This window comes from Sceloporus occidentalis, unplaced genomic scaffold, assembly GCF_023333645.1.
Source record: "Sceloporus occidentalis isolate IW3139 unplaced genomic scaffold, rSceOcc1.0.p SCAF_100, whole genome shotgun sequence".
Taxonomy (NCBI): Eukaryota; Metazoa; Chordata; class Lepidosauria; order Squamata; family Phrynosomatidae; genus Sceloporus; species Sceloporus occidentalis.
Window position 1 is genome coordinate 3,724,394 of NW_028317080.1, and position 26,409 is coordinate 3,750,802.

The 26,409-nt window shown below is 38.7% G+C and overlaps 1 protein-coding gene across 1 annotated transcript; it reads right to left on the minus strand.

Moving 5' to 3' along the window:
- Positions 1 to 12,778: 12,778 nt before the first annotated feature.
- On the minus strand, positions 12,779 to 22,927 carry LOC149284076 (cytochrome P450 2C16-like). The gene is made up of 9 exons (XM_089497238.1): positions 22,760 to 22,927; positions 20,252 to 20,414; positions 19,562 to 19,711; positions 18,800 to 18,960; positions 18,232 to 18,408; positions 17,530 to 17,671; positions 14,331 to 14,518; positions 13,708 to 13,849; positions 12,779 to 12,996 (listed from the first exon to the last, which is right to left on the minus strand). Exons 1-9 carry the CDS (start codon positions 22,925 to 22,927, stop codon positions 12,779 to 12,781), a joined length of 1,509 nt encoding a protein of 502 aa, XP_089353364.1.
- Between the last annotated feature and the right edge of the window lie 3,482 nt (positions 22,928 to 26,409).

Below are 26,409 nucleotides of genomic sequence, written 5' to 3' on the forward strand. Positions count from 1 at the left end.
ATGTCAGGCTCTGCTTGTGGATGAGGAGTTAGCCAAGGAGGCACAAAGACAACTGTAAGGTCCTATGCAGGTTTTTATTTATTGTGACCCAATGAATAACTGTTTACACATGGAAGAACTGAAATTTTACATATTCAAGGTTCTAAGGAGAAACGCAATGATCGAGATTTTGAGAAAGTAAAACAAAATATGAAAATTTAATTTGTTCACTTTATTTGTTTGATTCCATTCAAATTCTTATTCATTTTTTACATTGACCATAATTGAAGACAACTCGACATGGCTAATGGCAAAATGTGATGGCGTACATTAATCTCTAATTAAATAAAACCACTTCACCAGCTAGACTTAAAAACCTGGTCACACAAGCATATCAGAGCCAAGAACAATGTTCAGTCCAGGGCTACCAACATGCATAAGGACATTCTCTGGATGGCCATTCAGGAAGGCCTCCCCCTAAGGAGGTTTATGCACAGGAGGGGGTTGTGCAGATACATACACTGCCAAAATTACATTGTGGAGGAGAACAGATCTCTGCATGAACTCTGGTATTGGGCAGGGGCATAACTAGAAACCACCGGGCCCCCCATCTTCAACAGCTAGTCTGTGCCATCAGTGCCCCAACACAACTGGTCTGTTCCCCCCCCCCCATAAATTATGCACACTTACTCATACTTACTAACATGTACTCAAGTAAGTACTCACTCACGGACGCACTCACTCAAGTACTCATGCATGCTCACACACACACACTCAAGTACACATGCATGCTCTCTCACACACACACAAAGTACACATGCATGCTCTCACACACAAACACAAGTTCCCATGCATGCTCACACACATCCATTGTCATGTACCTACCTCTCGTTGACGCCACACCTCCATGGCACGCACTAGGAGGGGCGGCATGGTCACGACGCGGGATGCCGGTTCTTATCCTGGCGACAGTGGTCTTCCTTCACCCCCAGTTATTCACTCCCTGCGCCTGTACATGTACGGGCTCAAAATTGTTTTCAATGGGTTTAAGGACCGCCCATTGTCCTTAAGGGGTTAACAGAGGAGGCTCAGCTGTTTACAGAGGAGGCGGTGCTTCCGTGTGCCTTAAAGAAGCCACTTCCCTTAACCCCATTCATTGCCAGAACAGGCAGGGGTCAGTGTTTCTCCATTAACCCCTCCGTTGCTGGAGGTTTAGCAACGGGGGAGGTGCCTGCCAGTCCTATAAAAGCCCCTGGAACCATGATGGCGGTGCTCAGAGCTGCTTAGTAGCATTCTGTGTCATCCTGCTGCTGTTATCCTGTGCTTGTGAACCCTGCTTCTTGACCCAGTTTGTACCCCGTCTTCTGCCTTTTGTCTGCTGCCTGCCTTGGACCGTCATCTGAATTACTTCTTGCCAGCCACCTGCCTGTGACCCTTGGAGCCTGACCCAGATTGCTCTTGTCTGCTGCCTGCCCTTGAACCCTGGACTGTGACTTGGATTACTTATATTTGCTGTTTAACCTATTACCATTTGAGCTGGTTCCTGTTCTCAGTTTCACCACATTGTGGTGCCTCCTTCATTGTCTCCAAGCTCTCTCCTGCATAGCGGGTTCCTACTCATGATACCTTCCCAGGTTGTTACAGCCATCTCTGTATACATACATACATACATACATACACACAAACACACAAACATACATACATACATACATACATACATACACACAAACATATATATCATTACATAAGTTATGGTGGGTAAAAGGTGATGGAAACCCTTCCACTTAAATTTAAGGGGTAGTAGAAGTATTATTAAACACTCATCTACAGACACCAGACAAGCCAGAAGGCTTGCTTTTCCCTCAGAAATCTCATGTAAAGCACCATGAGATTTCTGAGGGAAAAGCAAGCCTTCTGGCTTGTCTGGTGTCTGTAGATGAGTGTTTAATAATACTTCTACTATACAAACATATATATATATATATATATATATATATATATATATATATATATATATATATATACATACATACACAAACACATATATCCTGCCCCCACTTACCCCTAGAGGGGGAGGGTTCCCTACTCCTTTCCTGACCCACTTGCTTCTTCAAGTCTTTCATTTACTCCACCTTGTCCCAAGGCCTAAGATCAAGTTAATACCTATAGAAAGGGGAAAAATGGTCTTCTGGCCTTTAGGCTGAAAACATCTATGTCTGTGAGGCCAAAAAAGCATGTTTTCTTTTTTGTTTTTAGCACACTAGCACGTCATGCACCTCTGGACTTTTCAGGCACTTATGTTATTGCTAGCTTCAGGCTTTTTAGGCTAGTTGGTAGAATAGGATTTTTTATGACACCTATCAAAAGAAGCTTGTGTCTTTGGCACATTTTGTTTTTTACACTTTGAACTTTTTTGTGTTTTTGCACGGGGCACATTTTTTTAATTTTTAATCACCAAACATAGCAATTATGGGTCCCCTGGAAATTAGATTTTCTTTGTGAAGATCATTTGGACCAGAGCTTTCACTGTCTCATAGGTGCTCACATGATCTTAGCAAATAGACTCAAGGAAATTACATTATTCAAGTAAATAAAATCAGTTTGAAAGTCAATCATCGTTCTTTTAACCTGGAAGAAACGCATGACTGCTTTGGTTGTAGACAACTATGTTTGAAACCAACAGAGGTCACTGTTTTTAGAAGTGTTGCTGCAGCATTTCTACATTTCAAACCAATAGATGGTGCTGTATAACTAATGAAAAAGGAGTTCATAATCAAAGAACAAGTTACTGCATATTATGAGAAGCTGCAAAGTGAAATAACATTTTCCACTGATTGTAACATTCTGTTTAATAGATATTTTTAAAATATGCTACTATTTTTAATTCATGTAACAACTAGCTAATTGTTTGTTAATGGAATATTTGTCAATATTACCATGATCAGTGGTAATGCTATTGTATATTGTTTCTCAGATCTCTAAGGAGCTCATCAAGGGTTAAAGTAGACAACAGTTCTTTATTTCTTCTTTACAATCTTTTTCTTAGAGCCTATGGCCTCCCTGTCGTCAGCGGCAGTACTGATTTGGGGAAGTCTTCATTGATTACTTTATGTTTTACACGTGATTGGTGTTTCTTTGTCTTCTTTTATATTTGTAGGAACTGTACTGTGTCACAAAATAGCATCAACAAACATTTATATAGTGTTGATTGACCACATCTAATGTTTTTTTAATTCTTTTTTCAGTTTGGAACCTGGTAAACTTGTTCCCCAGAAGTTACTGTAAACCACAAGAGCTATTTGCTGTTCTATCGACAAGATAATGTTGCCCTAATGTATTATTAACTTGACATTGCTGCTTCATAGAAGAGATACCAAAGGTTTCATACATTTTGTGAAGCACCTAAAAGCTGAAGAAAGTTCAAAGAGAATCCAGGTAAACTGATATACCGGTATTCATTTTTTACTAGGAAAATATTGCTTATTGTTTTTTATAATTCTATGTTACCCGACTTAAAATAAATGCGCTTTCTTTTGCTGGCAGGAGCCAGTCCTGTTACTGTGTTATTCCTGTTATTGTGTGGGAAGCAACATTCCCAACCCCGGTAGCACTCTGAGGTTCAGAGTTGAGGCCACAAGAGCCCCATCCCCAGAAGCAGACACAAGGATGCAGAGTGCAACAGTCCCATCCCCCACAGCAAACAAAGAAGTAGAAATGCTGGGTGAAGAGGAACCTTATCTCCAAGACTTTTACAGGCAGTTCAGAAATAGCAACCATATGACTCTAGACTGCAACTTTTTTTCATGGAAGATTCCATTAAGGCAAATAATTTTTCTAAGAAACCCCTTGGTTAGCATCTATATATTCAGACATGTCAGACTTATGACTTGGGAGACTGATCCACATTATTAAATGGTCCTCTGGCCTTAAGGCAGAAAGTGCTTGAAGAACTGATGTGTTATTTGGTTGCACTCACATAAGTCTGGATATCTGTTTGCTTAATTTTGTTCTGTGTAGTCCAAGCACGGCATATTTGTTTGAGCACAGTAGGACGCCATGGACTTCCAGACCTCTGTCTGCACTTCCATTTTTACTTATTACTACTCTCAGCCTTTTAGGCTAGGTGTAGAGGTATAAGGATTTTTTTTATACCTAGTCTAAAAGGCCTTAATTGGCAGTAACATTTTTGTTCTTCTTATTGCACCATTTGATGCACAAGCTATGTGTGGTATTTCAAATTTTTTAGTCATCAAAATGGCCATGGAGATTAGTTAGCTATTGGGCTTGAGGGGAACGTAAGAAGGGGGTTGTGTAATCCCTTTGGGGAGCACGACACCCAGAGACGAAGATTAGAGATCTGATGTCTGCAGTGGCCATTACTGAACACCAGCACATCTTTTCAATCACACTCCTATCATGCCAAGTCATATTGCTATTTTTTTTGTCCAATGTGGTGTGTTACCTACTTTTATTAAAAATGTGAGTTTTTATTATTATTTTTAAAGGTGGGGGGTCATTTTCGGTTTTGGCTAAGTGAACCGTGAATGTTTTGGTCCAGAATTTTCATTTTGGTGCATCCATAGAATAAATAGAACTATTTCATTTTTAATTATCCTGAGTCCTGAATTTGTAGTCACAAAACATTCTAGGCCCAGAAATCAGTGAGAGGAAAAGTAAAGGTTTTGTGTCATTTACTTTATTTTAATCTGCATATTTTATTAAAGGACATATTTTCTCACAGTGAAAAATGAGTGCGGCCCGCACACGTATACAATTCTGATGAAGTGGCCCACTGCAGAAAAAACTGGACACCCTTGGGGTAGACAGTGAGAAGGGGGGTAGGGAGAGGGTAGCTAGTGAGAAGGGGGGGTAGGGAGAGGGTAGCTAGTGAGAAGGGGGGTAGGGAGAGGGTAGCAAGTGAGAAGGGGGGGTAGGGAGAGGGTAGCTGGTGAGAAGGGGGGGTAGGGAGAGTGTAGCTAGTGTGAAGGGGGCGGTAGGGAGAGGGTAACTAGTGAGAAGGGGGCGATAGGGAGAGGGTAGCTAGTGAGAAGGGAGGGTAGGGAGAGGGTAGCTTGTGAGAAGGGGGGTAGGGAGAGGGTAGATACTAAGAAATTGTGAGAGGGGGTAGATAGTGTGAGAGATGGGGAGAAAGTGGGGATCTGATGGGGGGAAAATGCTGCCCCCCCCCCGAGATTTTTAGGGGCTCCTACGCCCATGTTGTCATTCACGCTCGCTAACACTCTCACTCAATGTCCCCATATTTAGTTTAAAGCATATTTCTCAAGCCTACAGAATTCCAAAAAAGACAAGGGAAATAGAAACAACCGGATGAATACTTTTACAGAAAAGCAGAATATTCAGCTTTGTAAAATTATTCCATTATCCCACCACATCTGAATATGTATAGGTTGACAAAACATGCAAGCATGCCAACCCAAAATATCTGTTTAAGCTGTATTCGGAAGATAAGCATGTATTCTGAATACATAGATAGCGATCCCTGAAACCAACAGAGGACACTGTGATTTTAAGCCTGAAATAACACTTACTGTTGAAGCTGCATTTTAGCCTCAAAACAATAGACTGCGCTGTATAACTAATGAAAGAGTTAAAATCGATGAGTAGGTCATGGCATACTTAGTGAAGCATAATATCAGATAATGTTTACATAGTTACACCAATTTGTTCTTAGATCTGTATTTCAGTCTTTCATGACCAGAGAGTTTAATTAACCCCTTCTTCATTGAGGTTACTTTTTACCTGAAAACATGGAGTTTTCTTTCTTCTTTTCATTTGATTTATTTAATCGTTCAGATAGCATTCCTGTGTTTCATTCTTAGTTCATCTACAAAGTATACATTGCTGTTTTTCCCCCAAATATGTTCAGTCTTGTATTATGAATAATATATATATATATATATAAAAGGAATACAAGAATAATTGTGCATGATAATTTAGCCAAAATAAACCAAAATATATTAATATGAGTGTCTTGTGTTTGGAAACAATTTAAATTCCTAACCTCAACGTGTGAAGAAAGGATTTTAGGACTAATTATTTGTGATGATTTAAAGGGTGTTAGATGATGCAGTAGAGCAGCAGGAAATGTTAGCAGAATGCTTGGTTGCATAGGGAGAGGTATTACCAGTAGAAAGAGGGAAGCGTTCATGCCATTGTACAGAGCCCTGGTGAGATCTCACTTGGAGTATTGTGTACAGTACTGGAGACCGGGTCTCAACATATATAGCCTGGAAGAAAGACGGGACAGGAGGGATATGACAGAAATATTTAAATACTTAAAGGGAATCAACACCATAAAGGAAGAGAGTTTACTTAAAAGGATAAATACTACCACAACAAGAGGACATAGTTGTAAGCCAGAGGGGCAAAGGTTTAAAAGTAACATCAGGAAATATGACCTTACTAAAAGGGTAGTGGATGCATGGAATAGCCTTCCAGCAGAAATGGTAGATGTTAATACAGTGAAGGCGTTTGAGCAAGCATGGGATAGGCATATGGCTAAGGTAGATATAAGATAAAGTCAGGAACTAAGGAAAGTATTCAGAGGTTGGAAGTCTGGATGGGCATAACGGTTCTTATCTGCTGTCACTGCCCATGTTTCTATGTTTATATGTAAGAATTCCAATATATCTATAGCTATTAAAAGGCCAATATTAGAGGGTATACATTGCTGTACCAGAGTCTTGCATTATTTTCCCGTTAATAAACTTTGTAACATGAGCAAAATAAAGCTAATAAATAAATCACAATTTCTTGAAAATGTAGGGGGTTCCAGTAGGACTTATCAGTTAGCTATTGCGTTTAATCTCTGCCAAAGTTAACCATGATATTATTATTATTAATTGTTTTATGTAGCACCATCATACTCTATAGTGCTGTACAATGGGTAGACAGGACATAAGAAGTAGACTATAGCAAAACTATTTGACTTACAGAAACAACAGGTGAGGAGGGACCTGTTCAAAGGAGCATAGAGGATTCATTTTCTGTGATCATTTTGTAAAATGATGCTTGCAAGTGCAAGTTTCTATAATATTCTATTGGGAAAGATAATAAAAAGACTGACATTATGAAGCTTTCACCTTTTTACTTCATGCTCTATTGGAATTCATATTAATATTTTAAATCACCCATGTTTAAAGTTGACATAGCGCCAATCAACACAACTACTGGCAAGATCTTGTGGTAAACTGATTTTGCAGATTAGTTTATAAATGCCTCTTAGATAAATGTGGCTAGGCTTCTCAAAAGGAGTTAAGTTGATTTTGAACTTGTCAGTCTGTCATTTAAAATAAATACAGTTAACCAATTAGATTACTATACCTGGTTGTCAACATAACAGCCATTGAGTCAGTCTAACAAGGATAGGGCTGCTGCTCATTAAAATAACAATGTATCACTATTCCTCATAAAAAAAGATAAGTCTGTAGCAAAGTTCAATAAAAACTGTAGCAGGAGCTGGTGCTGTTACTGTATTACTGTGTTATTCCTGTAACACCAAATGCCCCAACCCTAGTGGAAGTCAGACGTTAAAGAATGAGGCCACAACAGCCCCATCCCCAACAATAGTCAGAAGTTCATGGATGAGGCCACAACAGCCCCATCTCCAACAATAGTCAAAAGTTCAGGGATGAAGCCACAACAGTCCCGTCCCCAACAATAGTCAGAAGTTCAGGAATGAGGCCACAACAGCCCCATCCCCAACAATAGTCAGAAGTTCAGGGATGAGGCCACAACATCCCCATCCCCAACAATAGTCAGATTTTAAGGGATGAGGCCACAACAGCCCCATCTGTCACGGTCAGTACGTCTTGCCAAGCCGTGACTGTATTCTAACCTTTTTTTCTGTAGATACATATATATAGAGATAGATATTCTAATTCGGATTTCTCACAAATCCGGTATCAAAATCATGGGCATGAAGGGGTTAATAGCACCAGGCCTCTGGATTTACTAACTTTGCCCCTTAACAAGGCATAAATTACACCAAATTAACCCCCAAATCATGCCTGTATCCCCCCAGGTAGTCTGCCACCACTCATGATTTTGATCCGAATTAGAATATCTATCTCTATATATATGTATCCACAGAAAAAAAAGGTTGGAATACAGCACTCAGTAAATCCAGAGGCCTGGTGCTATTAACCCCTTCATGCCCACGCCCTCCACACAGTCACGACTTGGCAAGTAGTAGGAGTGACTCCTACAGGACTGATCAAAGGGCTTGTCTGGTGTCGTTTTTTTTGCTGTTGCTGGTTTGCCTGGGCTTCTGGGCAGACCACCAGCAGCAGAGCCCCATACAAAATGGCTAACCCCTAAAATGCCACGACTGCGGCATTGAAGGGGTTAACGCTACACTGGCGCTCTCATTGAGCAATCAGGCAGCAGGGGAATGTTGTGGCAGGTCCCCACACTTGCCTGAAGCTGCCTGTTCACTCCATGAGAGCGTCAGTGCAGAGTTAACCCCTTCAATGCCATTTTCTGAAAAGCGGATTTTGAGCCGACAAAATCACTCCGTGGGAGTGACCTAAGGCTCGGGGCAGGCTCTGGGTTACTGTGCTGTCTGTTCAGACACCTGGGCAGACAGCAGCGTCCCCATGATCATCACAATTGTGGCAACGTGGGGAAATTTTTTTGGGATGACATACCTGGTACGTCCCCGTCTGATGCTGACATGTGATCAGGAAGTACCAGGTACGTCCCGGTCTGGAAGGGGTTAAACACAGGACTCTCAGTCACGGGTTTCTCCAAATAGTAATAATTATTATTAATAATTATAAGTAGGCCTGTGGGAACTCCTTAAGTCCAGACGGTTTCTTATGATGTTGTTCCGATCAGAGTATATCATGGAGTTCTGCTTTGAGGTGGCTGCATTGCCCCTAAATTAGGTTCTTTTGCAAGAAAGACCACATGGCCAATTATATGACACCTTCCCCAAGATTTGGTTCCCATCTTTGATCTTCCAATAAGTTTTGGTGGGGTAAAGGATATGGAAAACCCCTCCACTTAAGATAGGAATGGAATTCCTATATCTAAGGATCCTTATCTGTTAGGCCATGAATCACCACAGGGGTCCTTTGGGAAGATGACACCTCAGATTAACTCATTGAATTCTTAAACAAAGAAACTAACCACCTCTGCTGGGTTAACCTTCCATGCATCCACTATATTCCGTGAGTCAATCATGACACCATCCCAATAATAGTTAGATGTTCAGAGATGAGGCCACAACAGCGCCATCCCCAATAATAGTCAGAAGTTCAGGGGTGAGGCCACAAGAGCTCCATCCCCAACAGTGGTCAGAAGTTCATGAATGAGGCCACAAAAGCACCATCCCCCACGGCAAGCAAAGATGTAAAAATGCTGGGTGGAGGGGCCTTATCTACAGCACTTTTACTGGCTGTTCAGCTATGTATGATAAGCCTTCAGAGAACTCTGCAGCAGAATCGTAGAGCACATTTACTCAATCTATACCTAATAGAAACAAATGCACCCCAAATCCCCGTCATGTTTGTAAATGTCACAAGTGCAACTCCTCTTGACTTAAATTCATAGTCATTGAAAGTATAAAAGCCTCTGCATGGAAAGAGGATATAAACAGAATATTACTATAACAGGAGATTATTATTATTATTTATTGTTTGATATAGCGCTATCAAATTCCGTAGCGCTGTACAATGGGTGGACAAGATGCAAAAAGTAGTACGTAACCGCTATGAAGGGCTTTGAAAGTAAGAGTAAGGATTTTAAAATGAATCCTGAAGCGCACAGGCAGCCAGTGAAGAGACTGACAGAGAGGAGGGGTGTTAGTGAAGCAATGGGAGATTCTCTGGATCTATAAAAAGATCTCTCTGTCTTATATTGAATAAGCTAATAGAGTATTATAAAAACATGGATATCCATTTTTAGGTTGAGTAAAAGCCCACCTATAAGAAGTACTACGCCTTAAGCCGATGGCTAGTAGTATAAATAATTTACAAGAGCAAACGATATGTGTTAAATTTGATGTATTTTATTCTGTAACCACTTTTTAAAAATAATATCAGAAGCATCCTTATTTACTTGTGCTTCATTCAACACTGCCTATTCTCTATTGAAAAGTTACGTTTAAAATTACACAGGGTGAGCTTCTCGTACATTTTACAGCGGAGGATTTTAATACCATTTGTTTCCTACTCTGACCTTTTATTCCTTTGTACAAATATAGTTCATATTTTTTTTTTTGTTTTGGGTTTTTGTACACATTTGTTGAGTCAAGGCAGTATTTGTAAGGTTGAGTGTAAACTTAAGGAGATAACTTCAAGACAAGAAGCTGTTCACATAATGGGGATCGGAAGGTTTCTAAATTGAAAGACTCTCTAAAAATATATGATACTCCAGGAATCTCTAATTAAACCAAGATTAATTCAACCTTCTAAAGTCACAGAAAGATTGTCAAAGAACTGTCACTGCCTGGACTTTTACTCAAAGGAGCACAGTGTAGAAAGGTATCAACATCTATGAAGAATCAGTCTTCCTTGGGACTAATATAGCTATATCCATTTGCTTATGAAAATACAGAAAATATACCTAACTAATGGATAAGTGAAGTGGTCCACAGTATGTTTCCCAACTGAACAGTTTCAAAAGGTACTTATAATTTGCACAGTTTAGTTCTGTTAAGATATAAGGAGCATTTTTAAAAGGACAAAAAAAAGACATATTAATAACTAGAAGGTTTCTTTTTTACATTTTTTTTTTTTGTTTTTTTTTCCCTTTCCTGTTTTTTGCCATATAGTAAGTGTATACTTTAGAACTAATATTAAGCCCTTCAGCCCCAGGGGGTTTTGGTACCTCAAAGCCCGGAGCAATTTTTGCGGTATGTCGGTTCAGCAATTATTAGATGATTAGCTGAAAATTTAGGATGAGAAATTTAGTAAAAACTAGCGAAAATGTGAAAAAAAAATCCTAATTTTTTAAATATATTCTATCTGAATCCTCATAAAATTAGGTAAAGTGATGGAAAATCCCCTCCAAGTTTATCAATTCAGGTGTCCTGATTTCAGAAATACCTAATTTATATAGATTTTCCATACTTTCCCAGCACCGTAGGAACCGGGGGGAAGGGGGGGACAGATCCCCCCCAGTAACTCATGCGGGGGGGGCCGATAATGAAGAATGTAGGAACCCCCCCCAATAGAAACGCCGCAGGAGGAGAGGAGTGCCGAGCGGTCGTTTTCAGCAACGGCTCGGCGTCCTTCTGTCTCCTCTGTCGTTGCCACCGCCGCCTGCCTCAGCGCTGCTGCGACTGCAGTGGTGGGAGTGGTCTGTCTCGCTGCCGGCGCTCAGCAGTTAAGCTGCGCGTATTGCGGCAGAGCAGCGAGGCAGAGGCCTCGCGCTCCCACCACAGGACTGCAGGGTAAGTGAACTACAAAGGGCGGTAGGGAGAGGGTAGCTAGTGAGAAGGGGGTTAGGGAGAGGGTAGATAGTGTGAGAAGGGAGGGTAGGGAGGGGGTATATAGTGTGAATGGGGTAGATAGTAAGAAAGTGTGAGAAGGGGAGAGGGGGTAGATAGTGTGAGAGGGCTTAGATAGTGTGAGAAGGGGGAGAGGGGGTAGATAGTGTGAGAGATGGGGGAAATGCTGTCCCCCCAGATTTGTAGGGGTTCCTACGCCCATGGTGTACATTATTTGTAGAATTTTTATGCTTATGGCTTAACAGGTTTGGGGGTTGTGAATGGGGCAGGAGGGTTTTACTTTTTAGATGTTATGTTAGGGCAATGGGATGTAGGGGTTTTTTCTTTTTTTATTGTTATCTTTTTTTATACATTTTTTTAATTTTTTATTTTATTTTTTGTATTTTTTTTTAAATGCACTGTTATCATTGCAGTATGATTAGAGGCCCTCTTAGGGACCTCTTGAACATGTTATTAATGACATCACTTAGATCACTTTATTGATTTTTTAACTATTATTTATTGTATTATTTGAATGATTTAATTGTTTTATTTTTTTGACAGCCTGATTTCCAGTGTAGCTGCAAGAAGGGCAGAACGTACCAGTACGTCCATGGGGATTCTTGGGATGCATTTTTTGGACGTACCGGTACGTCCATAGGGGACTGAAGAGGTTAAATTAAATGTGTGTTGGATCCTGCTTGGTTTGAGTGTAGTTGTGTATTTACTGTATGTGTTATGCTACATAAATCGTTACCTACTTGTGTTACAATACTGTTTGTTTTTGACATATATACAACAAAATATGTGCAACCTCCCTAGTGGTTTATAGCAACTTCCTAGGAGAGGACAGATATGACACAACGGCATACCCTGAGGAAATAATAAACCCATATGGAGAAAAACGAAAATAGACCACCATGGAAGAGGCTTAGAGAGTGTTAATGATTGTATTAAAGTTTTCTTTTATTAACTTTTTTGTAACAATTGCAATAAAACCATTTGCCAGTTTAAGCTCAGGAAAACTTTATGAGCTTTGTTGTTGCTGCCTGGCATTGAAATCTGTTTTTGGATAAAATAAAAAAACAATTTTTTTCCACTTGATCTAATAAAATTATAATTAAGTTCTCTGAAATATACTCTTAATCTTGACTATTTTGAAGGAAATATTCAACTTTATCAGTTATATTGCAAAGTTGGATTGGTAATATAAAGTCTTATTTATATATCATTTTGTGACATATGATATTGCTGTCAATTCAAATTCTGATTCCAATAATTATTTAAACTGCCATTTATAAATAAAGCAGCTTTTCCTCTCAATAAAATGTATCCCTTCTTGTGTCATATTATATTTCCATGTATTATATCAGTAGCATGAGTTCGAGGGCATGCTTTTAAATGATACTGGAGCCCATGTTTTCGAAAGGCCCTCCTTAGTGTGTTCAGGTCAATGTTGTCTGGATGATTTATTGCTCTGAATGTGAATTTCTGAAGCAGAGAAGTGAGGAACAGGAAGGTTTCTATACGTGCTACTTCTTCCCCCGGACATATTCGTTTTCCTGTAGGGCATAATTTTGAGAAAGTTAAAACAAACCTTGTGCTCCCAGATCTTACCTCCATGGCTCCAATGCTCTATGCTGAGAACTTGGTTATGATGTCACATCTCACTCCAACCCTAGTTGGCCTAGGCCAGAATATACCAATACAGGTCCTAAAGTCAGTTTATGTAAAACATTCAATATTAGTGCATTTCTGGATAGGCAACATACTTTGATCACCCAACACAAGACACATTTTCAAGAGTAGGATATAAGCATTTCTTACAAAATTAACTTGTTCAACTCTGTGCACTTTGTAATAGGGTTACTCCTTTTGAGCTGTCAGAATTCTATACGTTAGGGATCTTAGCTTCATTGTCAGTGTGCATGACATTGCATTTATATATGTAGCAAAATAACGTGAAAAGTTATTGATGTTCTACAACTGCAATGACTGACAGATGATCCCTAAAACAAAATGGGTCTTCCACTATAAAGGAACCTAATGAAAATCATTGCACCTATTTACTTTGTATTTAGTTATCCTTTGTTTTTCGTCCATTCCAAATCTTTTTCTTGTAATCAATAAGTAACCCTATTACAAAACATACATGTCTTTTAGAACTGTATGCTTTTCAATGTCCTTTGTCCTCTCCTCTGTGGTATTGCACCTTTCGTATATTATTTAAAACACACAATATTTTATTCTACAAATATGTATTAGCTTTGTACCCGCTGAAAAGGGAATAAATGCATAATTCATGCAGAATTGTCCTTTGTGGTCCAAAAAGTGTCCTGGATTAAATTTGTCAGGAGTCTCCCAGCAGCCAGGGTCAGATAATACAGAACCAAGAACAGGAAAAATAGTTGTTCCCTATTGGAGAATAGAAAACAACACATTGATGCTTGATTTTTGCTCATAGACAAAATGCATAGGCATTTATTGACATTTTGAGCTACAAACTAATCAAGATTACAGCAGCATTATCCTTATTAGCCCACTAGGCTACTCAAAATAGACATCTATGATTAAGCACAATTGATAAAGCTACTAATTTGTCTTTCAACCAAAAACCATCTTTAATGATGGTGCCATAGTTAAACTCTTGCCAGTGACCACATATATTTTTGTTCACCTTTTTATAATATCAGACCCCTTCCTCTCTCTCCAATGTTAGTACCCCCCCCCTCATTTTTCCCTATCTTCCCTATCTTGGCCCTCATGAACTGATTAAGCTGCCTTAAACATAACCATTGAATAAGTTTGTACAGTCACCACATAGATCTCCCCCATCTCAATAATATTATCATTTCTGTGTAAACATTTAATTGTAATGAGTCATTGAATTTCTCACCCTAGGAATATTGAAACCTCTATAGAATATGTCCTCCATCACCACATGAGGCAGTGCCAATGGCACTAGATCCAAGAACCTCAAGATTTCATGCAGCACGGCATTTGTATAAGGCATCTGGATGCGGTCTGCCAGTTTAGGTAAACGTTCTGTGCCAATTACAGAATCTATTTCTTTTTGTACACGTTCTAAAGAAAAAAGGCAAGATTCAAGCAAAAACTCAGCAAATACAAAAAGCGCATAAACATTATATAACAAGATCTCCCTGCATGGCTGCAGAACATTGTAATGAACATAATGTAAGTAATGCAGCTTTCAGGTTTGCTAGTCATAGATGGTCTTCTTATGGAAATGATTGTACAATTAAATGCCTGTCCATTAGTGTCTGCAATAAAAGATGATCTCATTCCATTATATTAATTTATATAGCGCCAGCATTGTTTCAACAGAGTCAGTAAAATAATTTAAAATCACACACCATAACAAACTGGTACAAAATGAGAAAATGACCCCGCTCTGTAGATGTTGTTGGTCATTAAGATGGCTTAATTAGGATGCTTGTTGAGTGTTACTCATTGTTATCTTTCTTTTGACATGCCTAATTTTATTGAGAACATTTTCTATTGCCAGAAGTCTGATTGTAAAATTCAATAGGTTTGAGAAGCATATAATACCTCTATCTCTACCTCTACCTCTTGCCTCCAGACTAATGTGTAAAAAAACACGTAAGTGGAAATTGTTTTCTGATATTTTTACAGTTGCTCTTTGTTGATGTAGTCTGAATGAGTCCAAGGCATTACATAGTAACATAGTTCATAAGGTTGAAAAAAGACCAAAGTCCATCAAGTTCAACCTATATACATATTATGTCCCTACTGTGTTGATCCAGGGGAAGGCAAAAAAAACCCTTATGAAGCAGATGCCAATTGCCCCATACCAGGGGGAAAATTCCTTCCCGACTCCAAATATGGCAATCAGAATAAATCCCTGGATCAGCGTTCTGTCCCTATTAATCTAATATCCATAACTTGTAATATTATTGCTTTCAAGAAACACGTCCAGGCTCCTTTTGAACTCTTTTATTGAGTTTACCATTACCACTTCCTCTGGCAGAGAGTTCCATAATCTCACCGCTCTTACTGTAAAGAACCCCCGTCTGTGCTGGTGTAGAAACCTTCTTTCCTCCAGCCGTAGAGGATGTCCCCTTGTTATAGATACAGTCCTGGGTATAAATAGGTCCTGGGAGTGATCTCTGTACTCTCCCCTTATATATTTATACATAGTTATTAAATCCCCCCTAAGCCGTCTTTTTTCCAAACTAAATAACCCTAATTCTGATAATCTTTCTGGGTACTGTAGTCCTCCCATTCCCCTTATTACTCTGGTTGCCCGTCTTTGAACCCTCTCCAGCTCCACTATATCTTTCTTGTACACTGGTGCCCAGTACTGTACACAGTATTCCATGTGTGGTCTGACTAGTGACTTGTACAGTGGTAGAATTATTTCCTTGTCGTGGGCATCTATGCCCCTTTTGATGCACCCCATGATTTTATTTGCCTTAGCAGCAGCTGCCTGACACTGGTCGCTACAGGTAAATTTACTGTTAACTAAAACTCCTAAGTCCTTTTCCATGTCAGTTGTCCCCAGTGTTTTCCCATTTAATACATATTCCCAGCCTGGATTTTTCTTCCCCATGTGCATAACCTTACATTTATCTGTGTTGAACCTCATCTGCCACATCCCAGCTCAAGCCTCCAACCTATGCAGATCCATTTGTAATCGTGCACTGTCCTCTATTGTGTCAACCACGTTACAGAGCTTAGTATCGTCTGCAAAGACTACTATACAATCCCTCTACAAGGTCATTAATAAATATATTAAAAGAATAGGACCCAAAACTGACCCCTGTGGTACCCCACTAGCAACAGTAACCCACTCAGAGTATGTACCATTAATAACCACCCTCTGTTTCCTATCACTGAGCCAGTTACTTACCCACATACACACATTCTCCCCCAGCCCAAGCATTCTCATTTTATGTACCAGCCTTTTATGTGGCACCGTATCAAATGCTTTGGAAAAATCAAGATATACGACATCCAGCGATTCACCCCGATCCAGTCTTGAGCTCACCTCCTCATAAAAGCTGATCAGGTTAGTTTGACAGGACCGATCCCTTGTAAACCCATGCTGATATGGAGTCATACACTTATTTTCATTGAGATACTCCAAAATAGCATCTCTTAGGAAACCCTCAAACAGTTTAAACACAACAGAAGTTAAACTAACAGGCCTATAATTCCCCGGGTCACTTTTTGTCCCCTTTTTGAATATTGGCACAACATTTGCTATGCGCCAGTCCTGGGGAACAGACCCTGTCACTATAGAGTCCTTGAATATTAGAAATAGGGGTCTGTCTATTACATTACTTAGCTCCCTTAGAACGCGGGGGTGAATGCCATCTGGACCTGGTGATTTGTCTATTTTGATTTTTTTTTAGGCGGCACTGCACTTCTTCCTGGGTTAGACAGGCGACATGTACTGGGGCAGTTATCTCATCCTGCTGTATATTACCTGGCATTTCATTTTCCTCTGTGAAAACAGCAGGGAAGAATATATTTAATAGATTAGCTTTCTCCTGATCCCCGTCTATAACTTCTCCTTCATTACTTTTTAAGGGGCCAACGCTTTCATTTTTAAACTTTTTACTATTTATATAGTTAAAGAACATTTTGGGGTTTGTCTTACTCTCTTTGGCAATGAGTCTTTCTAACAGCAAATATAAGGAGTGATTTTATTTACACAATTGGTTAAATTGATATAAGCTAGACATAAAATGTGTTTTCTAAATGTTATCGATAAGAATAAATTATTTTGAAACTGCAAATAGATCTTTGAATAAGTTAAAAAGGAGTAATTGAGACAAAAATAATTAAATATATGGCACCGTTGCAAGGGTTCCTGGTCACCTGTCCTGTTCAATCATTCCATCACATTTACTTAATTACTATAAGGTGGTCTTGTGATGGTGAATATGGTGCAGTTAATCAATATCCCAAAATCGCAGTAAGCGTGCATAAAATAAAATATGTATTTATTTGGCTATGTCACTTTGACAGCGCATGATTTAGGCTGCAATGTTGTACTTTACAAGATGTAAAAGCACATTACTCTATTAGATCTGATGTTTTAATCTCACCTTGGACATGTGGAAATTTTATCATAACCAGAAGTCCGAACTGAAGGGTGTTGGCTGTAGTTTCAGTCCCAGCCATGAACAATTCAAAAACTAAACTGATCAAATTTTCTATACAGAACTCACTCTCCCAGAGCCACTGTTCCTGAAAAACATAGTCAAGCACATAGGAGGTATGAATGTTTACTCAATGTCATACTCACAAAACGACTTACCAAAAAAGGTAAATCAGAGCTTAATATTTGCTTTAAAACACTCCAAATCTGCATACATTGAATTGGTTCTGCAATACTAGCAATTCTTATAGGATAATTCAATATAAATCAGAGGAATTAACATAAATGCTAGTAAAATTTAATACGGGGTCTCATTATATTGGAAAAACCATCCTTTATCTGCACACACGGAGGCTGTTATGGCTGCCCCTTGTGATATTTTAGGTAACCTTTCCTACTTAAACCCCCACTGAGCTGATTCTTTTAGCAATGGTACCGAAGTCTGTTGATCAATAGACTTTAATTAGTCAGCGTGTCCTTCTGGGTGATAAAGACAGAACCATTGCATTGTTTACCACAGTAATTATGGTAAGGATTTCGTTGATTTTAAAAAGGGGTACATCAAATATGGAGATGAGGACTCATTGTTCAACAAACATATGGTAAAAATCACTTGTTTAATCTCATACTAGTAATAGTTATAGCTCACCTTGTTAGCCCTAATGAGAAAGCAGTCAATATAGTCTCGAGGTGAATCCTCATCCAATGTTTCTCTGTGTGAGTTGATTTGATCATGGATTAAAGATTTAATACGTTCACAATCTTGGAATATCTTCTGGTGAGAGCCTGGTAGGTATTGCATTACCTTCTGAAATGCACTATATGCCTGCAAGAGACATACCGGTATGTAGTGTCACTCAAGTACATCGCAGCTGACTGTCAGTACAGAATTGAGATAAGATGCTCATTGCAAAGGCCATGGGTTTCTGGCATTGTGGTTAATTAAATTTTTCTTTGGCTAATTTCTACAAATATCATTGTAAAAGTTAAGTCCTTAATTAAAGTTTACACTTTTTATTGGGCCAGCATAGAAAAATATATAAAGTAACTTAACCTCTGATGTCATAAACCTTATGTAACTTTACATCTTTGTCAATGTTGGTTCAACCACCAGTAAACAAATTCAACTAGGAAAGAGATAAATATTTCCATTTAACTATACTATTATTAATAAAGGTACTTATATATTTTAATTGTAATAAAGAAACAGCACTGACCACTCCTATAGGTGCGCGAATGAAGTTAAACAAATTGTTAGTTGTTTCAAGGAACTTCAGGAATTGTTTATCTTCATACTGCCAACGTTTGCCAAACACAGTCAAGTTGATAACATTGTTAACCGACCTCCCGAGAAGAGTATGAGGATCGAATGCATCCCCTGTCCAACAAAATATGTTTGTGTTTACAAAAGTAGAGAATCAAATTTAATAGCAAATGTTAACCAGAATACCTTTGGGTACTAGCAGATAAATGATCAGCAATTGACATTATTAAAAACATCATTGAGCAAGGGTATGGAGAATTCTGAGTGGGATCTTGTTAACAGAGCTACTGTGCATTTAGGAATGTCTTCTCTTCAGGTCCTGTTCAAAATCCTTGAAATAGGGCCAGTCTAACAGTGCACCAGCAGTTAAAAGGAAAGGCTCCAGGCAAGGTGTGATGTGTAAATGTGAGATGTGAATGATAGCATGATGTTATAATAGAGTGTAAGTGTTTGTCTTACAGTAGGTATGTGTATCTGTAAGCGTGTATGTATGTGTGCTAGTGTGTAAGTTAGCCACTAGGGTGAGGGCAACGGCCCAGGGGGGCCCTTCAGCTATATCTGCCACTAAGCCAGAAGGCACCAAGCTTCCCCTGCTTCTCATGTAGGCCGTCTAATGTGCTATAATAAAAAGGGGAATAGCTTTGGAAATAAAACTAATGTAATGATATAATAATGCTTTTGGGTGTATGGAGGTGCTGTCAATGGTGAATTGTACCATGTTTATCTGATATAGCTTGGATAAGGAATACAGCCTCTTCTTGTATTCTTTGTTCCATGGACCTCTTTCCCATTCCAGAATTCCTGAGAGTAAGCGCTGTAAATTTTCGCATTTGATGCCAACGTTTACCATTAGTGGTTATGATACCTAAATAAAAGAAAGAGATGGTATTTAACTGTTAACATCACACCTCTTAGCAAAAGTAAAGAAATATAATAATTACTTATATCCTGTTTTTTTATGGGTGTCAATGAGTGTAATTCTTTTGGATATTTTAGGTTTAGCCCCTTAAATAACTGGTTTGCACCCCACACCTTACTGTGCCCGAGACAGTTGGCCTTCTTGTCCCACAGAAGTTATGGCTCTGCAATACTTATGCCAAACCAAATATTAAATTAGACACTATCTCCCACCCTCCTTTTTTTTTAACCACTAACTCTAAGCTCACCCCTGACACTGTAGTACCATATGTTGAGTAAATCCCCCCCCCCCAAATGGTGGAACCTAGGACACTACCAGTCATTGGGTGTACTTTATAATCTTCCATATGCTATTGTTCATTTCATCATTATATAGAATTAGAATTTTATCCGATAAAAGGCATTGTTTTTCGAGATAAGTCACTGTCTCCATGGTCAATAACTGGCAATGAGCCTTCATTGAAAAATGGCTGTGTTTTTCACTTACCATATCCCTTGCTGAGTTTTTCTGATATTGGAATGGATCCCCGAAAACTGAATTGCTGAGAACACTTAATTAATGCATCTTTGACAACATCATACCCACAGAGTGCCACCACTGGTGAAGTACCCAGCCATACAGTAAAAACTGGGCCATACTGCTTACTGAACTGGAAAAAAACAGATCAGTACAATAATACATCTCAGCTACTATGTATTTCTATACTAATATGTATTTCTATATCACTGCTCCAGCTCCAGTAAACCTTTTTACTAAAAATGGAAACTTTTTTTTTCATTATTTTATCCAAAATATATCTCAGATTCTAAACATCTGTTTCACCATAGAATATATTTGCAGTTTAAAAAAAAAAAAATCCTTAATCTATTTGTGACATTTGCACAATTTTATTATTGTACTGTAATAGCCTACAAAAAACAACTATTTTTGAAAAGCAACATAACATTCTGTCGGTACATCTGCATTATTCATTACAAATCGTTGGACTACATGCTCTATCTTAACGTCTTGTGTGATGCACATTTGACAGCAGTCACCAGGAAAGAATGACAGTTTTTGGTCTTCAGGCAGATAAAAACCTTAATGCGATCATAGGAAGGGTGTTTTTTGCATAGTGCAGTCAAAACAGGCATTTACTTTACATGACCCAGCAGTAGAAGCACGTTAGTGTGAGCTGTCTGAAGAATGGACTCATGTAAGGAAAGAGGGAGGGGGAACTGTAAAGCCATAAGAGTGGGAGACAGACAGACAGAAAGAACAAGAGCTGCAGGGGGGGCAGAGAGAAAATGAATGTATTGATACAAGAACTGAGTTAGAGGGAAAGCTGTGAAGAGGGTAGCTGAAGGAGAGTGAGTATGTATATGTATGTGCAGGTGTACGGTATTAGTGAGTGTATGGTGTTAGCATGTGTGAGTGTATGCTGCTGGCATGTAGGTGAGTGCTACTGTATGCTGGAATATGTGTGGTAATGAAAGGTGTGTCAGCATATTGTGTTAGTGTATGGCGTTTACATGAGTGAGTGAGTGTGTGTGTGTGTGTCAGTGTTTTGTGCTGTCAGGGGTAAATGCAGGGTTACTGTAGTCTGGGAGAGGAGAAGTATGGGACAGAGTTTTTGTGTCCTCAGTAGTTTTGTTGTCTCTTATACAGTGAGCTTGTTCCTGTGCAGTGTTTTATTTGTTATTTTTGCTTCATAACTCTGATTTTGACCTTGACCCTGTTTTGATCTGTGAATCTTGCTGTCTGCCTACCAAACTGTTTACCACGTAAGAACTCTGCTTCTTGCCTACCGCCCTTTTTCTGTTTACTATGTGTGCTGCCTGCCTACTGTATATGAACTTTGCTATAAGCTCATTGTACCTAGGGTTATCCCTGTTACTGGATTTGTGCTCCCGCTGCTCTTCAGAAGTCTATTTGGTTTATCACACCCTGTGGTCAGTGGTATTCAGCAAGTCGTGCCTCTCGGTCTACTACTGCTCAGGGTGTGGATGTTAGAGTTTTGGTACTTGTGTATGATACTGCAGTGAGTGAGTGTTAGAGCAACTAAGAACACCAATCTACAGGGTGTCATATTTCTCCACCTCCCTATTCAGCAGCATAGGACACTGTAGATACATGGACATCTGGATACTCCTGCATGCTAGCTGTGATATAAGCGGTCACACTTTGATATGAGGAAGTAACCTACAATCACGCAAGTAAGTTAAAAAGCAGCTAAGTAAAGGTATATATGGCAAACTACTAATGACATAGAAATAAAGGATACAGACATTGGTATTACAGCGTTAAATAGGGCTGATCACCCTGGGTATTGATGCATCCATCAATAATTGGTATGTTTGTATTATCCTCTGAGAATAGCTCTCAAAGATTTGACCTTTATAACACACTAAATGGGACAGTTTAAAGTTCCACTTGTTCTGTGCTATATTCTATTTAGTTAAATGTTAACCACTCTAACTTATTTTGCTGAAATGTGTTATCTATTTTACCAATGTTTTTTCTTTTTGCTTTGTTATTAATATGAAGTCCATGTTACTTGTTTACTGCAGTTGAAAGAGAGGTCTAGTGAAGATCAAAAGACCATAGTCAACTAAGAGTTGGCATTGGCTCAGCTGTGGCTTGCAGTTCTCCACTCTTGACAAGCTTCCCTGCCTTAAAACTGCTATGTTTAGCATTAGATAACGATATGAAATGTATCTACCAACCTATGTAAACATATTAGAAATTAGTAGACAAAGTTTACACGGCACAGATACTTTAATGAAACTTTTGAGATGATGGATGTTAACATATCATAACATAACAATTTCCCTAATATGTAATATAAAACGTTGTGATTTTAGACTGATACAATAAAAAGTATTTATAAACTTAATCCACAACTATAAAAAGGTTTCTTCTTCAGATGGAACGCGAATGTTACATTAACTAAAATCTTAGTAAATTAGTGCCTAAAGTTTAAGGATCTTTCCAACTATCTGAAAGTAGCCTTACCTTATTGTGAGTTTCATACAGTTTAGTTGCCCCTTGCAACAGGTTTCCCAGAAGTGGCAACGGTAAGGGTCCTGGTGGTAAACGCCATCTTCTCTTGTACATTTTCCATGTTGAAATGATAAATGAAATGAGGAGGAAAAGGCAAACAGAAAGCTGGATAGTGTCCATATCCAAAGGGAAGATAAAAAACAGTGAAGAAGTCAATAGTGGATATGTTTGAAAGAAAGAAAAGGTATGTATATATATTTTTTTGTTGGTCTGTTAGCTAGCTGATTACACATTAACCAGAGATCCAAATAGAACATATTTTCACACCAGAAGTCCCACAGTAAACAGTATCATCTTCCTGAAACTATTGCCAACAGTTAGGACCAAGGTAAAGGTAAGCTGAGTGAGCTGCTTCAAAGAATCTCTAAGGAATCCTGCAAAAGATTTCAATTGATTTTTATCTCTAAACTCATCTAAGGCTTTAGAGAGGGAGAAGGACAACCCATCCCAATGACCTCCAATTGAAGAATATACTAGAATACCTGTATAGGCATGATAAATACTGTATCTCTGAATGTCTCTTTATTAACGTTTGAATTAAAAACGTTTGAATTAAAAAAAACTAAGGTACTTTGCTATATAATCACCAATGTGAATAAATGTAATTGAAAACAATATTATAAAAGAAATAAACCTTGCCGACCCCTGTGACAGTTGTATATACAAATTCGAAGCATCTTATGCTTGGTGGGTTTCTGTATTTAGACAGATCTGATTTTAAAGAACTAAAAAAATTCAACCCAAAATTTGGAATCAATCTAAAAAAAATTAAATATTTATTTTAAAAATACATCCAGCTATAATGGCAGAAAATTAATAGCAATAAACTGCACACTCATGTAGCAATATATTTCATATACTTAAAAAGAGAAATAACCAAATAAGCTCATTTACACTTTTGAAAAAAATAGTATGCCCCCTAGTTGGGATCACCATAGAACACTTAGATTGAGTAACGACAACTTCATAAATAATATTCTTTGCCAGAAAAGAAGCTCCTCCACGTCTATGCTGCTGCCTACCAGACACTCGTAAGAGGTCAGTGCAGACAGCTTGCCATTCGCCACAGGCAATGTGCAGCACCTCAAAAACGGTGCTATTTATAGAGCAAATTCACACCTTTTGCAGGCAGGAGGCATCCCCAGGAGCGCAAGGCACCCTCATGCGCAAGGCAGGCAAAAAAGCGGGGGCGAACTAAGCGGTGTGAGCACAGCTAGAAGATTGTAGCTTTTTTTTCTGAACTTTTGACCTGTCCTGCTCTATCTGACTGACCTTTGTATGAGCCCTTATCCCCACAACCACATGCCGCCCTGATTGCTCAATTGAGCCAGGGCTATCCCAGTGAATAATTATTAGCCACATGTTAATAAGCTAAAAGCCCCAGAGGCAGTCGCGAGACTGAGCCAATCCGAGCATGCCCGACGTCTGCCTGTGCGGACCACAATGTGCTCCCGCCGACACGGAGCGAGTGGCTCCACCTCCTGCCCCCACGCTGACCGTGGTGGTACACCGAGGAGCCCTGCATCAGAATTGAGGTAAGGGGTCTCCCCGGGCACCATGACAATTTTTGAACGTCAATATCACATTCAAACGTCACTTTAAACTATCAAAGAGACCAACTTAAGTGAATATTCAGCTAAAATGTCCTTTATTTTTAAAGGGGTAAGATTCTAGTATTGATCGTCCCTCAAGCACTTGATAATCTTAACTCTTGTTTTGTTATTTAATGTATTTATTAGAAAATCAGAACAAAATCATTAAAAGTGAGCTTTCTCTCCCCCTCCTTTTCTAAAATTCAAGGAAAGTGATCAGCGGTAGAAGTTTCTAGGATGAGGGCTTTCTGCACCAACTAAAAATAGCATATCTAGCAACCTTATCAAAGAAATTTGGACAATCTGTCCTTTTTTTTTCCATTTTTACAATTTAATTTAATACATGTGAGGCCATACTACATAGTGTATAGAAAATGTAGACAATCATCTTAAAAAAGTATATAGGAAGAAAAGTAAAACCCAAAATGTTAATTTGGTAATTATCGGTTACCTTTTTAATGGAGGATGTGTAAAAATGTGTGTAGTGCATACATGAATTTGCAATCTGGTAGAGACGGTATGTCCAATTTCAACATGAAATCCTCTTTTGAAGCTTGGACTCCAACCCTCTGCAAGGTGTGAAATGTCACAGACGAGGAGCTGTCGCTAAATCTCGCTTCAATGTAGACTGTCTGACTAATCCACTATATGCCTGGATCCCCTCACAGCATTCATGATTTTCTTTCAAATTCTATCCTGAACCATTCATAATCCGTCTGCACTCATCCGGGCACCATTAATCCTTTAAACCCTGTCTGTCATACTGTCCCACACTGTTAGTAGATTAACGCTTCATTTAATCCCATTCGGCCACCGTCTACTTCTATTTACATTGCAAGAATTTAACACATTATCAGATATGATAGACTGCGCTTAAAGGTAAAACCATTAACAAAAAACCCAAAGCCACAAGATTTGGATGATTGCAACATTGACCACTTCACAGGATCATCCAGCCTGGCATCCCTCTTGTGTTCATTGCTGATTCATCAATCAATGGAAGTTTGTGAGGTTCTTGGTGGAGATCCCATTAGCAAAGTGGCAAACTAGCAGATGTTTTATAAAGTTTAATAAAGTATCAGATGTTTTTATTTTGACAAATAAACCACATCATAGACCCAGGGGGGGGGAGACACAAAGGGAAACAAAATAACAAAACTCAAGGGTTTCACACCACAAAGTATAGTCATGGCAGCAGCGTTAAAGTTGTTTTTTTTTAAGCATAACTACCGTAGTTAAAGGGAACTCAAAGTTATACCACCATGAAAGAGAGAGAAAACAAAGCATTTTAAAGACAATTATTGAAAATAATAATAATAATAATAATACATTAAAAAAATAGCACTAAAATACCACAATCTAATTCCCAATGAGCACGCTTCAGCCAGTTTTTAATTATTATAGCCGGGAAATAAAGCTTTCAACTTAGAAATAGAAGCTTATTTAAGTCAATAACATATATAGGAACTCAAGAATAAAAAAAAGTATTTTTGTAGTATGTATTTATAATATATTACACTTTATAGTTTACTCTATTTATTCATGGAATCCGCTGGCGCTATATAAATACATTTAATGTAATTTAGGATTGAAGAAGCTCCTTAACTTCGGCCGAGATCAAAGAGTGCCGAATACAATGTTATCTGTCGTAAATAATTCATTGTAAAATTAGTTATATTACATTTCCTGGTTTAAAACCACACTGTTCAACAATTCAACACGAAACTACAACAAGAAAAAACCGTCAGCACACAATATAGACTCGATTAATATAGAACGTTGTTTATAGATTGCCTAATATGTACGCTAAAAAATTTAACTTAACCAGCGAGAACGAATACTCGGTTATTAATCATTTTAGGGAACCAGTTTCATTTCGGTGCGTTCCAAGCCTCGATCTGTTTCAACGAGTAGAGTTTTCTGGTTCGTCATGTGACCTGCCTGGAGCATCTCGGGAATTGTGGTTTAACTGTCGCTTTCTGTGAACTGGCGCGGAAAGCGCAGCTGCAA